Source organism: Oncorhynchus tshawytscha, linkage group LG29, assembly GCF_018296145.1.
Source record: "Oncorhynchus tshawytscha isolate Ot180627B linkage group LG29, Otsh_v2.0, whole genome shotgun sequence".
NCBI lineage: Eukaryota > Metazoa > Chordata > Actinopteri > Salmoniformes > Salmonidae > Oncorhynchus > Oncorhynchus tshawytscha.
Window position 1 is genome coordinate 15823697 of NC_056457.1, and position 17775 is coordinate 15841471.

The 17775-nt window shown below is 40.2% G+C and overlaps 1 protein-coding gene across 1 annotated transcript; it reads right to left on the bottom strand.

Moving 5' to 3' along the window:
• Positions 1-7366: 7366 nt before the first annotated feature.
• Positions 7367-17194, bottom strand: LOC112227856 (patched domain-containing protein 3). The gene is made up of 4 exons (XM_024392804.2): positions 16338-17194; positions 16012-16139; positions 15629-15774; positions 7367-9624 (listed from the first exon to the last, which is right to left on the bottom strand). Exons 1-4 carry the CDS (start codon positions 17028-17030, stop codon positions 7892-7894), a joined length of 2700 nt encoding a protein of 899 aa, XP_024248572.2. The 5' UTR covers positions 17031-17194; the 3' UTR covers positions 7367-7891.
• Positions 17195-17775: the final 581 nt, after the last annotated feature.

Here is a 17775-nt window from a genome sequence, read left to right on the forward strand (position 1 = left end):
ATTTGATTTGATTTGATTTTGATTTGATAATACAATGTCCTCTTTTGAACAGCTTTTTCCAATCAACCCTGATAAGCAATTCTATACACATTAAAAAGTGAAATACTGTAGATATGTTATCAAAATGCAAAAAGCATAAGAACCCTTAGAAAAGTAGTTCTAACCTTGAATATGACTGGGCCAAGTGCTACGAATAGGAGAGCCATCTATTTTATAGTACACTAGATCACAGCAGACATGGACCACAACAGTCTAAACATAGCTGAGGGCAATAGAGCAAAATGTCCACTAGATGAGAGCAAATGGACCTCTCAAGACTCTACAGGACAGGTGAGAAATTCACATCTTTATTTCAACCAGGGTACTTAGTGGCCTGGTTTGTAAATCCCAAAACTTTCCCTTTGGGTTAGCTGTTTAAGACGGTCCCCTTTTCTAATTGAGGCCAGAACATGATCAATACCCATAGTTTGTAGGGAGGCATGGTCGCCTTGGTGTTAAGCGGTCTTGAAGGGGTCTCTTTGTCCATCCAATGTAGAACACCTTGCACTGTGGACATTCCAAACTGTAGATGACATGAGCAGTGGCGACGCGTCATTTAGGGCAGAGCCCCACCTGTCTTGAGCCCCACATTTTTAGCACAAAAATAAATATATAAATATATTTATATATATATATCTTTTTAAAAACCTTCTTTTTTGGGGGGGTGCATGTTAGTTTGGCATTAATACGTGTCACATATCATTTTTCAAATAATGTAAAAAATATATAACTCATTGAGTTAATAAAGCCTCATACAAACATGGTCTCTTTTTTGTTTTCTTGAGTAAGGCAGCTCCAAAATGCAGGTGTTTCAGCCTAGGTCAGTGCTTTCTGTGGTGGTGGGGCAAGCCAGGAGAAAATAAGAACATTGCACCGTGATTGGCTCAGTTTTCTGTCACTCATGGGGACACTACGTCACAGGCCAAGTCTAAGCCCTTCGTAAGGGTAGACATCGAACATTTAAGCCCTTTGAGTCCTACCATAGAGTTACATTAGAAGAGCCCTTCCAAGAAGGCTCAAGGTCATTGGCCACAGATAAAATTATGTCAAATCATGTTATATATACAGTAACTTTGTTGGACTGATCATGTAAACATCATACTTTCAAAATCTTAGTTAGCAGTCATCATCATGAATCAAGCCGTCACCTACTGGCAAATCCTTTTTAATCCTTGTCATATGAAGAGAAATAATGAAGATAAAACGTATCGGTGCTCATCGACTATTGGACATAAACATTACACAACAGGTTGGAAATCGCAAATTCAACAATGAGTGGTTTGGAAGGAATCAGTGGCTAACTGCTAGCATTGTCAAGCAACCACTAGTCTGCTAGTCATTGGAGTGGCTGTATGCATTTTTTGTCATCATAAATCCAGAGAATGCCAGACTTTGATGACAAAATTTGCCAACGCCAGGACCGCCGCGCCACCTTCCTGTTTAAGTGGGCACAGCACAAGGTGAGTCCAAAAATGTCTTGTAGCGTTATGCTGCTGCATAAATGATGTAATATACCAGGGAGATATGTATACTGTAGCTAAGAAAGTAATAATATGTGTATGTTGTGTAGTAAGCTGTTAGCCCATGTGCCTCACCCTAATAATTTGGTCTATTTTCACCAACGCGGTATTGTAAACACATTGTTCGTGGCACGGTGTGTGCTTGTTTGCAGACCTTTTTTGGTACAGCTTTGACAGTACTACTGATAGTAGTGGTGGCGCTTGACTTGCACGTGCAAATTCAGCACACACAACATTATATAATAGCATTGTGTTATTTGACATGTCAAATTAAAAGCTTATTTAACACAAAGACCCAAACGGCGTTCAATGTGCCTCACCCTAATAATTTGGTCTGTTTGAATTTGGCCTACTGTTCTAATTTGGTGGTGCACATGTAGCCTATAACCTGTTTTAAAGAAATGTAATAATTGAATATTGTAAAAGCTTTCATTGTAAGCTTAGAAACCCCCTTTATTTATCCTACGGTTCTGACTTGGTGTAAGAACGGCCCAGTTCTGAATTCTGTCACTGTACATTTCAAAAGTGCTGAACAAATAGTTATATTGACTACGTCCGTCGTCGCTCGCTCATTAACGTCTTAATCGAAATTACAGATCGCCTCTTATCTGCTTGTCGTTCCCTTATGCCATAGTTTGTACATTTCAACTGTCAGTAGAAACCACATTTGTTTAAGCAAGTCAGCCATATCAGCTCTGCTTTTTTAAAAATGCAGTAAATGAGGCTGAATGAACTGTTTCGCTGCCAGACAAGGCTCCGCTGATAGCCAGGTGGAACAGTGGTAAGGTGTTGGGACTAATGTTGGGACTGCTGTTGGGACAGCTTTATGTAGGGCCTAAATGTTTGTGGGCACCGTTTGTCACCGTTAAAGTGCAATTCATGTATTGTTTCGTGGCTTTGCTGGCATGCATCCCACATTTGTTTTACATGCTAAAATCGCCGCTGGACATGAGTGGTTTTGCAGTTAATGAAATGCTTGACTTGATACTCTGTTTTAGAAGCTGTGTCAACAACATACTTTTTCTGTGCGAGTTTTCTGCAATGGTTGGACTGGTTGCATTTAAAAGAGCCCCTGTGTTCTTTTTTTAGAGTCACTAGGAAGATAGCTGTAATTTAGGGTAGGACATCTCTTAAAGCTTATGACTGGTGGCTCTGGAAGACTTTGCATAGTAGCGTATCACTTTGGAGGATTCCCCAATTCTTTTGAATGATTATTTGAATGTTCTCGGCTTCAGTGCTGTATTTTGTAACAAAACACACTCTCTCTGGTGCATCACGAGGCGCTCAGTCCATTTTACCCTTAAACAGATTCTCCACCTCTAAATTCATCTTCTTGGCAAATGTATTCAATGTGGCATTCTTGACAATGGGACAAATGGTGGACTTGAGCTTAAAATGTGTTTTTGATGGAAACTGCTTGACCTGAAACCCTGGTGTCTGTAGTTGGAGAGGTGTTCTGCTTGTGCCAGGCCTTCATGTAGATTGTAGCTCTTAAAGACTTACCCAGAAAGACTCATAGCTGTAATCGCTGCAAACGGTGATTCTAAAATGTATTGACTTAGGGCTGTGATTACTTATGCAAATAAGATATTTCTGTATTTAATTTTCAATACATTTGCAAAAATTTGTAAAAACATGTTTTCACTTTGCCATTATGGGGTATGGTGTGTAGATGGGTGAGAGAGAAAAATGGATTGAATTCATTTTCGAATTGAATCTGTAATACAACAAAATATGGAATAAGTCAAGGGGTATGAATACTTTCTGAAGGTACTGTATAATCACAAACACCAAAAAGTACACAAGGGTCATTGTCCTTAGTGAATCATTGTTGGTGTCTTTACAGGATGTATGACAAGCGTAACATCCTTAACCAAGTGTTTTATGTATCACTCCATTTCCCAGTGGCTTGAATACCCAGAGATGTAATTCATCAAAATGATCAAATCTAGACATTTATGCAATTTGTGTTTATGCTATTAATCTCTATTGACCCACATTACATGAAATCAATGCAAGGCAATAAGGATGGGTATTTATAGGAAACAGATGGAACATGATATGATACTGCAACCTTTGGAATTGGGATCATTTTCAGATGGATGTGGGTAAATGTTGTATTTCTATGAGTCAATAAAGGATTTACATTCTATAAGTATTGGAGTGATTGTCATTGTCCAAATTAGAAGCTACTTTGCTGTGAAGCCACATTGTTTTTAATGCCTCATTATTCTCTTATTTCACACACACAAAATGTAACCCTAACTTCAGTTGCCCTAACTTCAAGTTACAAGGAATGTTTGTTTTCTGTCATTTTGAACCATCCAAAAAGTTCAGATGCTTTTGTCTAATGACCTCAAATACTCAAGTCAAGACGAATAAACGTCCCACACCATTGGTTGTGTGTAAATTAATCAATATACCTTACCCCCAAATGAACGGAAAAGATAAGCACAGACTAAAAACAGGAAATTGTAAGTTACTAACATTTTCATTCATGTTGTATTGAAAGATACAGATGGCCTTGGGAATGGCTTAATTTTATCACCACTTTTGCAGATTTTGGAGTGAACTGTCTTGATCTGCTGTGGTATGCTGACTAACTTGTGAGACTGGATCAAAATACAACCGTATATCATCATGTACCTACTTGATTAACAAAACTTTTGGTTATAAAACAAAAATGTTGTCCTCACTACACATTTGAAAGAAAGTGTGGAAGGATCTACCTTAAAAAAGGCCTAATAGTCAATACTTGTATTTAAAATGTATGAAATTATTCTGCATTTGCATCCAATGTATAGGCCACATGGTGTGGATGTTGGCAACAATCTGTCACTGAGAAGACTAGTCATTCTTGCTACCTAAATCTATCATAAAAAAGTCTAGCTGCTTGTAGGTAATACAGGAAAAGAATAAACATAGTGTAAGGGTTTTCCTGTGGTGAAGGAGAAGCAGACCAAAATGCAGCATAGTGGTTATTCATGTTCTTTAATAAAGGAACTAGACATGAAATAACTAACAAAACAATAAATGTGCGAAAACCTAAACGGTCCTATCTGGTGCAAACACAGAGACAGGAACAATCACCCACAAACACACAGTGAAACCCAGGCTACCTAAGTATGATTCTCAATCAGAGACAACTAATGACACCTGCCTCTGATTGAGAACAATACTAGGCCGAAACATAGAAATACCCAAAACCTAGAAAAACAAACATAGACTGCCCACCCAACTCACGCCCTGACCATACTAAATAAATACAAAACAAAGGAAATAAAGGTCAGAACGTGACACATAGAATGAGGAATTCCTTAATTTCTTTATTAAAAACACAACAGAAACATCTTTATCCTTAAACATATTACATTGATGCGATTTCACAATTAGAGTCAACTAAATAAAAATTACATTTCACAAAATGAACAACTGAACATTTGATTTTATGTTACAGTACTTCTACATAAAACAAAATGAATGACAGAATCAGTGAACATATTTCCTACCTTTTCAATTGAGGTTTTCTTCATGTGGAAATGTGCAATGATTTAGGGATTTGAAACAAAATAAATCATCAATTGATTGATGTACTTTATAATTGGTTACTTTGTAGATTAATTTCATCACTTTACAACATGGCATTGAGTACACCACATCAGTCACTGGCTTTATCAATAAGTGCATTGAGGACGTCGTCCCCACAGTGACTGTACGTACATACCCCAACCAGAAGTTATGGATTACAGGCAACATTTACACTGAGCTAAAGGGTAGAACTGCCTCTTTCAAGGAGCGGGACTCTAACCTGGAAGCTTATAAGAAATCCCGCTATGCCCTCTGACAAACCATCAAACAGGCAAAGCATCAATACAGGACTAAGATCGAATCGTACAACACCGGCTCTGATGCTCGTTGGATGTGGCAGGGCTTGCAAACTATTACAGGCTACAAAGGGAAACACAGCCGAGAGCTGCCCAGTGACACGAGCCTACCAGATGAGCTAAATAACTTCTATGCTTGCTTCGAGGCAAGTAACAGTGAAAGATGCATGAGAGCATCAGCTGTTCCGGACGACTGTGTGATCACTCTCTCCGCAGCCAATGTGAGTAAGACCTTTAAGGCCAGGCACCACAGGCTAATAGGGATTCTTTTTTCCTTTACTCTCATCAGACTGAAACTTTACCAGTTGAAAGTATACATAAATGCAAGATATTATTGTATTACAAATTGTATTTATTTTAAAATAAAAATATGCAAATTAGGCAAACCGTCCTTAAATGTGCGCTGATTTGCATATTATGAGAATCTGTTTTTCAACACATTGCTTCAAGGCAGAATGTTTTTAATTTTTTTATCGTGATAAGACACTCAATGGTCAGACTTTTACAGATCAGTTCATCAAAATATTGTCATTTCATGGAATTATTTAAAGAACACTTCACATGTATGACGGATGCATATTTTGCATATATTTACACATAAAATTACACTTAAAATCAAAACGACACAAGATATAAAAAAAGCCTCTGTAAAAGAACCTGTGAGTGAAATAATGGGAATGTACATCCTTTGAAGACTGAGAAAAATTAATTGGCTGATAAAGAAAGGCTAATGCAATTAAAATGTACTTTCCATAAATATGACCATTTCTCATATCACTTTGCTCAATTTGTCACATACAAGGAGGTAACCTGCCTAAATGACTACTGACCCATAGCACTCACGTCTGTAGCCATTAAACGCTTCGAAAGTCTGGTCAAGGCTCACATCAACACCATTATCCCAGAAACCCTAGACCCACTCCAATTTGCATAATGCACCAACAGATCCACAGATTATGCAATCTCTATTGCACTCCACACTGCCCTTTCCCACCTGGACAAAAGGAACACCTATGTGAGAATGCTATTCATTGACTACAGCTCAGTGTTCAACACCATAGTTCCCTCAAAGCTCATCACTAAGCTAAGAACCTTGGGACTAAACACCTCCCTCTGCAACTGGATCCTGGACTTCCTGACGGGCTGCCCCCAGGTGGTAAGGGTAGGTAACAACACATCCGCCACAATGATTCTCAACACAGGGGCCCCTCAGAGGTGTGTGCTCAGTCCCCTCCTGTACTCCCTGTTCACTCATGTCTGCATGGCCAGGCACGACTCCAACACCATCATTAAGTTTGCTGATGACACAACAGTGCCTGATCACCGACAACGATGAGACAGCCTATAGGGAGGAGGTCAGAGACCTGACTGTATGGTGCAAGGACAACAACCTCTCCCTCAATGTGATCAAGACAAAGGAGATGATTGTGGACTACAGGAAAAGGAAGACTGAGCACACCCCCATTCTCATTGATGGGGCTGTAGTGGAGCAGGTTGAGAGTTTCAAGTTCCTTGGTGTCCACATCACCAACAAACTAACATGGTCCAAGCACACCAAGACAGTCGTGAAGAAGGCATGACAAAACCATCCTGATGGGTTGCATCACTGCCTGGTATGGCAACTTCTCTGCCTCCGACCACAAGGCGCTACAGAGGGTAGTGCGTACGGCCTAGAACATCACCTGGGCCAAGCTTCCTGCTCGCCAGGACCTCTATACCAGGTGGTGTCAGAGGAAGGCCCTAAATATTGTCAAAGACTCCAGCCACCCTAGTCATAGACTGTTCTCTCTGCTACAGAACGGCAAGCGGTACCTGAGCGCCAAGTCTAGGTCCAAGAGGCTTCTAAATAGCTTCTACAAGCCATAAGCCATAAGACTCCTGACTCCTGAATAGCTAATCAAATGACTACCTAGACTATTTGCATTGCCCCTCCCCCCCCATGCTGCTGCTACTCTCCGTTATTATCTATGCATAGCCACTTTAATAACTCTACCTACATAATGCAGTTACATAATGTACATGTACCTCGACACTGGTGCCCCTGCACATTGACACATTGACTCTGTACCGGTACCCCCTGTATATAGCCCCGCTATTGTTATTAACTGCTGCTCTTTAATTATTTGTTATTCTTATCTCTTACTTATTTAGGGATTTTCTTAAAACCGCATTGTTGGTTAAGGGCATTGTTGTTGTATTCGGCGAATGTGACAATTAACATTTGATATGAACTACTGTACAGGTCCCATCAGCATGGAGCTGAATGAAATAAAACAAAGGTAAAACATGAATGTGTGTTTATTTACACTTGACCATAATAGGTTATTCTCTCTTGTAAATGTTATTTGTACAGTTTTAACCCATTTGTTCTACCTTTAATATTTAATTAATTCCATAAAAACAGGTACAGTGGAAATGCCTTGTAAATCTGGCCTCAAGTCAACAGTTTTAGGGGCAGTCTTCAATGTTTTCGTAAGCACTATTAGTTTTCCCGTTGTGAGAGCTTTGGTTAGAACTGATTGACCATACATGTGAATTAGCTGCTACAGCCCTTAATTCATGCATATTCTTCATGTTGAAATCACCTGTGGTTTGGGTGACCCACATATGACCACTTTGAGACAAGGTGTTAGACCTACCATCATCTTTTTTATCACTCACTTTGCCTCCGCAGATTCCAAAGAAGGTCAGAAACACTGGGATAAACACCACACCATGGACCGCCCCAAACAAAATGACCAAGAACATGATCTTAAAGAAGGTTCTGAAGATGTAGCTCTCAGCTGCAGACAGCACCACCACTCCTAAAATAGTAGACACAGCTCCCTGTATGATGGGATACCCCAAGTGATAGATAGCATCTACAGCCTTCTTATTAGCAGTGACCTCTTTGCTAGAGACAAAAGCATAGGAAATGTGAGCAGAAAAATCCACTGAGAAACCAATGCAGATGACAAGATTGATCATGGATACAGAGTCTAGATTGACATCCCATAATGCCATGAAACCAGCAACACCCACTATGACAGAGGCAATAGCAAAGGTCACCCACAGAGAACATATGGGGTTGGGGATCAACATGAGGGAGATCACCAGCATGGCAAGAGTGGCAACTACAATGTTTTGGATGGTATTACTAACAATGACTGCATACTGGTCAAAGTATATGAAAGCAGGGTGGTAAACAACCAACTTTTCTGAACAACCATTAGCTGTCTCTCGAAGCTTATTCAACATGTTCTTTTCATCAACAGCTGTACTGACGTTGATTGTCTGAATAAACATTCGCGAGGCAATTATGACTTTGTTTGAAATATTCACATCTTGTCTGAAGTCTGATCGTTGTAAAAACGCAGGTAAACTATCCATGAAAATGGTTTTGTTATTTGGATTTATAACTTTCACATATTCATTAAGCCAAGAAAGAGTCATATCTTTAGCAACCAATGATCGACCATCCAAAGTTAGACTCTCAAAACGTTTAAGACAAGTATCAAGACGCTTTCGAGCAGTTTTGTCCCAATATTGAAACTTACTGTCAGTCACAACAACCATAACATTTGGACCATACTCTGAAAAGTATTGGTCCTCATTATCGTAATAGCTACCCACATATGAGCTATCAGCTGCTAGGTTTTTAAGGTCTATGCCTTCTTGTATTTGGAAGCAACCATAGATACTTGAGCCCAAATATCCAGCATAGAGCAGGATCACAAACACCTTGGTCCAAGTAGTTGTTAGAAATGGCCCATAGTACATCTTAAAGAAGTTGTTAATGGGCATTGGCTCCTCTTTTCCCGTTTCATGATCATAAGCTCCTCCTACACAGCAGAGGTTGTACTTTTCAGAGTTCTCCTCTGGTTCTGGAACCTTCATGCATGTCAGCCAGTGTCTGTTGCCCTTTTCACGACTCCCATTCAATGCCAGAAATGCACCAAAGAAGGTAATATTGTACAAGTAACAGAACAGGACAGCTGTGCCAGTATACATACAAAAGGATTGTACAGAACGAAAGGGAGTTAACAGACCAATATAGAAGGCCAGGGCATCAGTTAGTGTTGTGATGGTGATAGAGACAGCTGCCTCTTTGTATGTAGCTGCCATACGGTCCTCTACGCTGTCATGAACTTGAGTCTGCTGCCAGCAGGAAATCATGATGAACATGTCGTCAACACCAATTCCTGTGGAGAAAATGGTAAATAGGGAGGTGCTGGAACAGAAAGTGAGGTACCGGAATGCATAAATAGTTATTTATTGTAAAATAAAACATTGCATGCATATCATTGCATTTTCGTAAAGAGCAGAAGAGTAGAGGCGCTTACAGAAATTGCACGTGGGGAACATTTTTAGCGTACAAAGTCCGGGAAAAGAATTAGCCTTTAATAAACGGATTTCATCCAATTCTAAATAATTTAACATGAGTGGAGACTTTAGCAGAATATTTGTAATGCCAAACAAAGGATGGAAATGACAGGCTACTTTGATACTGGCAAACTGAGATCAATAAAAAAAACACCCTCATCTTGAATAATATAGTCCTGAAAAAGCTTTCCAGTTTCACTGACTCACTCACACAATGATGTGCAGCTCACTCACCAGCGATGGCCGATGCGCTCATGCCGAAAACCTATCCCACTGGGCACACACTGGTTGAATCAACGTCGTTTCAACGCAATTCGTCAACGTATTGTGACATGGAATCAACGTGTAAAAATATGTGGGATTTGAAAAAAGTAATCAACCAGTACTGTTTCATCTCATTTCAACCAGTGTTGTAAACATTGAAATTAGGGTAAAACTTCAAATTCAATACATTGATTTAACCTGACTAACAGGTTGTTACATCAATTCAGTTGCAACATAATCATCAGAAGAACTGTCTACACTACCATTCAAAAGTCACTTAGAAATGTCCTTATTTTTTAAAGAAAAGCACAAAAAAAAACAGTCCATTAAAATAACAGAAATATGATCAGAAATACAGTGTAGACATTGTTAATTTTGTAAATGACTATTGTAGCTGGAAACGATAGATTTTTAATGGAATATCTACATAGGCGTACAGAGGCCCATTATCAACAACCATCACTCCCGTGTTCCAATGGCACATTGTGTTAGATAATCCAAGTTAATAATTTTAAAAGGCTAACTGATCTTTAGAAAATACTTTTGCAATCATGTTAGCACAGCTGAAAACTGTTGTGTTGATTAAAGAAGCAAAACTGGCCTTCTTTAGACTAGTTGAGTATTTGGAGCATCAGCATTTCGGGGCGTCAGGTAGCCTAGTGGTTAGAGCGTTGGGCCAGTAACTGAAAGGTTGCTGGATGGATTCCCTGAGCTGACAAGGTAAAAATCTGTTGTTCTGCCCCTGAACAAGCCAGTAAACCCACTGTTCCCCGGTAAATAAGAATTTGTTCTTAACTGAATTGCCTAGTTAAACAAACTGTATGGGTTCGATTACAGGCTACAAATGGCCAGAAACAAATACTTTCTTCTGAAACTCGTCAGTCTATTCTTGTTCTGAGAAATGAAGATCTTGTACAACGCTGTGTACTACTTCCTTCACAGAACAGCATCAACTGGCTCTAACCAGATTAGAAAGAGGAGTGGGAGGCCCTGGTGTACAACTGAGCAAGATGACTTGTACATTAGAGTCTAGTTTGTGAAACAGATGCCTCACAAGTCCTCAACTGGCAGCTTCATTAAATAGTACCCGCAAAACACCAGTATCAACATTAACAGTGAAGAGGCGACTCCGGGATGCTGGCCTTCTAGGCAGAGTTGCAAAGAAAAAGCCATATCGCAGACTGGCCAATAAAATAAAAGATTAAGATGGGCAAAAGAACACAGACACTGAACAGAAGAAGATTGGGAAAAAAGTGTTATAGACAGACAAATCTAAGTTTGAGGTGTTCGGATCACAAAGAAGAACATTCGTGAGATGCAAAAAAAAAAAAAAAAAAAAAGATACTGGAGGAGTGCTTGACGCCATCTGTCAAGCATGGTGGAGGGAATGTGATGGTCTGGGGGTGCTTTGGTGGTGGTAAAGTGGGAGATTTGTACAGGGTAAAAGGGACCTTGAAGAAGGAAGGCTATCACTCTATTTTGCAACGCCCTCCCATATCCCGTATCCTGCGCTTAATTGGAGCCAATTTCCTCCTACAACAGAACAATGACCCAAGCACAGCTCCAAACTATGCTTGAACTATTTAGGGAAGAAACAGTCAGCTGGTATTCTGTCTATAATGGCATGGCCAGCACAGTCACTGGATCTCAACCATATTGAGCTGATGTGGGAGCAGCTTGACCGTATGGTACGTAAGAAGTGCCCATCAAGCCAATCCAACTTGTGGGAGGGGCTTCAGGAAGCACGGGGTGAAATCTCTTCAGATTACCTCAACAAATTGACAACTAGAATGCCAAAGGTCTGCAGGCTGTAATTGCTGCAAATGGAGGATTCTTTTAGGAAAGCAAAGTTTGAAGGACACAATTATTATTTAAATAAAAAATCAGAAATGTACCATGTGAATTTGTTAAAGAAATGGAATGCCTGTGATGTAGTCTACTCTATTCCCCCGAAGAAGGCCAAGCCGGTTGAGGTGCCACTGGGGGAGCAGCTGAGACAAGCACAGAAGCATGAGCTGACGGAGTTGCTCGGCCGGAAGCAGGATGTGTTCTCCAGTGAATCGGGACACACCGATCTGGCACAGCATCATCACCAAACCCGGGAAAAGGGTGAAGTTGAGACCCTACCGCATACCAGAAGCAAGGAGAAAGGCCGTCAGGACCGAGGTAAAAATGATGTTGGAAGTGGAAATCATCAAAGAGTCGAATAGTGAGTGGCGCCGCCCCATAGTGTTGGTGCCGAAACCAGACAGCACCATTCGCTTGTGTAATGATTTTAGAAAGTGAAATGAAATCTCAAAGTTCAACGCCTACCCCATGCCCCGAATTGATGAACTAATAGAACGGATAGGGACCTCCTGGTTTATCAGCACGCTCGACCTGACGAAGGGTTATTGACAGGTGCTCTTAACTCCCGAGGCTAGGGATAAAACTGCTTTTGCCACCCCTGACGGGCTGTTACACTACAGGAAGCTGTCCTTTGGGTTGCACGGGGCCCCGGCCACCTTCCAGAGGTTCTCCGTCCCCATCGCGAGTACGCGGCGCCCTGCCTCGATGATATTGTAATCCATGGGAGTGAGCGGGAGACCCATCTAAACCAGGTGAACGCGGTATTGCAGGCCTTACGGGGGGCAGGGCTAACTGCCAACCCAAGGAAATGTCGGCTCGGCCTACGGGAGGCTGAGTACCTGGGGTACACGATCGGGAGGGGATGTGTAAAACCCCAGGTGAAGAAAGTGGAGGTGATTCGGGACTTGCCCCGCCCCCTCACCAAGAAGCAGATCCGCACGTTTGTGGGGTTGACTAGTTACTACCGGAGATTTATCCCCCACTTGCCTCTCTAGCCAGCCCTCTGACAGATCTGACCAGGAGACGTCTGCCCACCCAGGTGACGTGGACCGAGGATACGGAGAAAGCCTTCCAGGACCTAAAGGGAGCCCTGTGTTCTGGACCCGTGCTGGTGACCCCGGACTTCTCCAAACCACTGGTGGTACAGACCGATGCGTCCGAAACAGGGGTGGGTGCCATCCTATCACAGCTACAAGAAGGTGAGGAACACCCAGTCGTATACATTAGCCGGAAGCTGTTGCTACGGGAACAAAGATATTCCACTGTGGAGAAAGAATGTCTAGCAATCAAGTGGGCACTGGAGATGTTGAAATATTACTTACTGGGATGGCATCCCACTTATGTTGAAATTGAGTTGAAAATTACGCAAACTTAAAAAATCATTTTCATCCTATATTAAATAGTCAAAGTCTAAACATTCCTTGCACTTTCTTCAATTTGCTGACTTAAAATTCTAGCGAGCTTACCGATCTAGAGAACCTATAGAACATAAAATATATATATTTGAAAGAAGGTTGATTGTGTATGTCTTCACACCCCCAGAGTTAACACTCGGTGGAAGCACGAATGGCAGCCATTACAGCTGTGAATCATTTTCCATACAATTCTACCAACCTTGCACAACTCTTAGGGAAACAAATGTTCATTGTTTTTGTCATAATTGATCAAGCTGGGTTTGGATGGGTTTTCGTAGGCTACATTGACATCTGATTTGCTCAAAGGACACCATCATTAAAATAGTAAAGGTTCATTGGATATTTGGAAGTTTAGAAGTAGTTACTATTAGCCCTATAAATAAGATCCCAAATTCAAGATATTAATAACAATACACTTTTACCTTTGAATATTTCATATGTTATTAATAATATACAGTACACTATCCAAACAGAAGATACATCTCTTTTAAATGTTGATATTTGGTTGTGTTCACAATTCAATATCCAGTTTTTCAGAATAATGATTGATATGTTGGATTCGGGTCTCCATCTCAACCCAAAATGTGATTTTATTTAGTCCTATTCTTCAACTTAGATTACTGTTTGGGATGGAGATGTGAATATGTATGTTCTTATAATATGTATATAATTCAATGTGAAGTCAACCAGCCATCCTTCATATACAAGACAATATCCAAAGATAAAAATCTTGTCAGCTCAGGGATTCAAACCTTTTGGTTCATGTCCCAACGCTCTAACCACTAGGTTACCTGCCACACTTAAATGTACCAGTAGGAGTCAATGTTCAGGCAGAAATCATTGGATTGTGGCTTCACGTTTCATTTCAATATACCTCATTATTTAGGTTGATAGCATGACATTGAAACAATGATGTTTATTCAAATAAAATGTCAAATCTATAAATTCTACATAATTTCAACCATTGAATATAGAATGAAAAAGATTTTTGTGGAATTTTCAATGTTTACAACGCTGGTTGAAATGAGATGAAAATAGTTCTGGTTGATTACTATTTTCAAATCCTATGTATTTTCCATGTTGATTCCACGTCACAATATGAAGACAAATTCTGTTAAAACAATGTTGATTCAACCAGTGTGTGCCCAATGGGGATCCTCATCTTCTTTAACTTTGTACCTAGGCTACTGTTTGCTCAATAGGCCTATTTGGAAGGTGCTAAAATATTTTAGTAGCCTACAGACAGATTGTCTTCTCTTTTCAGCAGGAGCCATTTTCTTTCCAACCTGTGTTTTCCTGTGATTGTATTTGAAATATTGAGAAAGGCCTGTTTAGGCTGTATGCTGTTCACTGACAGATTTGCCGTGCGTTCCTGAATGTAGGCTATGCCTTGTGATTTGCCTACACACAATTCACAGCTAAGCTATTTTTAAAAAGAAGCTATTGCTCCTCTATGGCTAAATTATAGGCCGATTAGTAGTATTCTGTAGTTTTACTCTATAGTATTACTAATATTACCACTATTGTTACTATTATTGGTATTACTATTAATACTACCAGTATTGTAGTATTAGTAGTATTATAATTTATTACATTTCTTCCTGAGCAGACATTAGTAATTCTATAACTTTGTCAAATGTATTTCAATTTATCAGGGGTGCATTTCCAGCACACTTCCTGCGGCTATGATTCTATAAGGAAATGAATGATGAAGTGCTACACTGAGAGATACATGTTGCAGACTCATGTCTATCAGAGCAGAGAGAGGGAGAGCGATCATAGAAAGTTAATCTCATTCTAGTTCTGTGAGAGACACAGGCACACTTCTCTCTCTCAACACAGCAAGGAGTATGCGTTGGTCTCAATTTAACATAGGCTAGCTACAATGTTGCGCAAACCATAAGCCCGGGCCGATGTTATGATAGATGATTTGTGCCACAGATGGTTTGTTTACGTTTCTACCATTGTGGCTATATGGAGTAGGCTTACAGCTCTGTCTAGTGGCCGCGTGCGTCATTGACAACTGTAGCATTCTAGCGAAACCTAACCCTTTTCCTAACCTTAACCTCATTCTCCTAACCTGCTACGTTAATTCACCCAACTTGCTGTGTTAGTTCTCCTAACCTACCATGTTAATTCACCTAACCTGCCATGTTAATTATCCTTACCTGCTACATTAGTTTTCCTAACCTGTTATGGAAACAAACCATCTGTGGTGACAAATCCTTAGTATCACCACACTGGCTCAAATTAAGAACTGGGTTTATTGTATAACAATGAGAGTTTGTAAGCTTACCCAGAATCAGGAATGGGGCTGTTGCCACAGTCATAGCGAAGGGCATCCCACAGTACAGCAACAACCCAAAACTGGACAGCACTGCCATACCAGCTGAGAGGACACCAAAGGTTGCCACCCACACCTTGTTCCTCACACAGTCCAACCTAGGGAAGAAAAACACAACATTCGTCCCTGTAGGTAAATGCTGATAAGTAGGCCTAGTGCTCTCTGATACGCCTTAAAATCAGTAATGCAGTCACATTGTGGATTAGCCTGATTTGGGACCCAAATCTAGCTTCAGATAGACCCAATGAACACTGTTATTATGATTTTCAATTGAGGTGTCCTATGTTGACTGATCATTTTGTATGGTATTGAAATGTAAAAGTTACAAAACATACCTCAAACAAGATATGATAGAAAAATTGATGGCCAGGGCATATGTCAATGAGAAGAGAGGAATGATTGAGTCAGAGCTCTTCTCAAACTCTTCATCCCTTGATATGGATGTAAAGTAAGATATTGTCATCTGCAAAGACAAATACACAAATATCAGATATCCAGTTAACATATCAGTAAAACAACTCAAGATATTCAAATAATCAAATCACCATGGAGCTTAATGTGGAGTGTGATCAATTCTGCAGGTCACTTGGTGAAAAGACACCCATCATACACAAGTTGACCATTTTTAAAATTTGTTTCATCTCTAAAACAGAGTACTCACGCCTTCTTCTTTTTTCATCTTGGAAGCAGCCTCTATAAACTTCTTTAGCCACATGGTATTTATAGTTTGGTTGTCTTCTTTTAAGAAGTAAAATAGTCTAATTGCCTCTGCGCTTTCAATTTGAGTTAATCCACTTTTCAGTTTCACACCACCAATTTCAGATGCAATGAAAATTGTGCCATTATATGGGTAGTTAATCGTTGCTGTGTTGACATCACTAGGAGTTTTTACAATATCAAAGATTGAATTTGACACACACCCACCACCTTTCTCAACACATAGATCTTTAAAAGCGAATGCACCAATTCTCATGTTTGTTACATTTCTGTCCATTTCAAATATGTTTTTTAAAGCAGTAAATGTGAGGATATTTTGTCCAGGCGTCACAATTATGAGAGATGCAAAGGTCCCTTCAGTATAGAGTCGCAAACGAGAGAAGTTACTATCACTCTGTGGAAAGTACTGTTTGACTACTTGTCGTTCATGTTTGGCAGGTCCATTCATAGGAGTAAACATCTCTTCAATGCCATTTGCTTCTCTGTCCGCAAGGAAGTAAAATCCTCCGCCAAGACCCGCAGAAATGAACACGGGAAGAATCAAAAACCACCAGGGGTGTCTACCAACAAAGCCCCCAAGTATTTCAAATCCCCTAGCTATAGGCTTTTCAACGCAGTCCGTTTTGCACCTAGCCATTTTATATTCTCTTTTTCAAGTCGTACCATAAGAAAAAAAACTTGGCTTGAAATATATCTGCATCTCTGTTGACATCACAGCCATAAACTATACTTCATCTGAACATAGCAACATGATAACGTTCCTCTGAAGAGCTCTAATCAGCAATAGATCTGACAGCACTGGATGTGATCTTTTAACAACCACAACGACTGCGTCAGGGCAATACATATGGTTACATATTAACAAATAAGGTGGTTACATATCCAGTTTACTTATTGTAGCTATGGAAGGTACTTCTCTGGGTTTCCTTATAATAGTCCATCCATTAGTCAAGCGATTAGAGTTTTGGGCTAGTAACCGAAAGGTTACTCAAATCCCCGAGCTGACAAGGTCAAATTCTGTCGTTCCCACTGTTCCCTGGGCGCTGAAGACGTGGATGTAGATTAAGATAGCCCCCCGCACCTCTCAGATTCAGAGGGGTTGGGTTAAATGCGGAAGACACATTTCAGTTGAAGGCATTCAGTTGTACAACTGACGAGGTATCCCCCCCAAATTATTCTGAAGATGAAAGAAGTAAACTGATTGCCAGGCAATGATTGATTGTTAGACTGATGAACACTGACGCACAGGTTCATTTGAAAAGTTTATGAAGAGTGGGTTTCTCTAGAATAGGTGAACAGATAAATAGATGACATCATACATTTAGTATGCAAATTCTGCACTGTTACTAACCATAATAATAATTCCCATTATTGATGTGGTC

Bases quoted from the DNA above. Each gene is read 5' to 3' on its own strand.
- LOC112227856 (XM_024392804.2), bottom strand. From the start codon at position 17,030: ATGGCTAGGTGCAAAACGGACTGCGTTGAAAAGCCTATAGCTAGGGGA. The intron at 16,140-16,337 runs GTGAGTACTCTG...TTGTCTTTGCAG, and splicing joins AGATGAAAAAAGAAGAAGGC to ATGACAATATCTTACTTTAC. The intron at 9,625-15,628 runs GTAAGCTTACAA...TTTTCTCCACAG, and splicing joins AGCCCCATTCCTGATTCTGG to GAATTGGTGTTGACGACATG.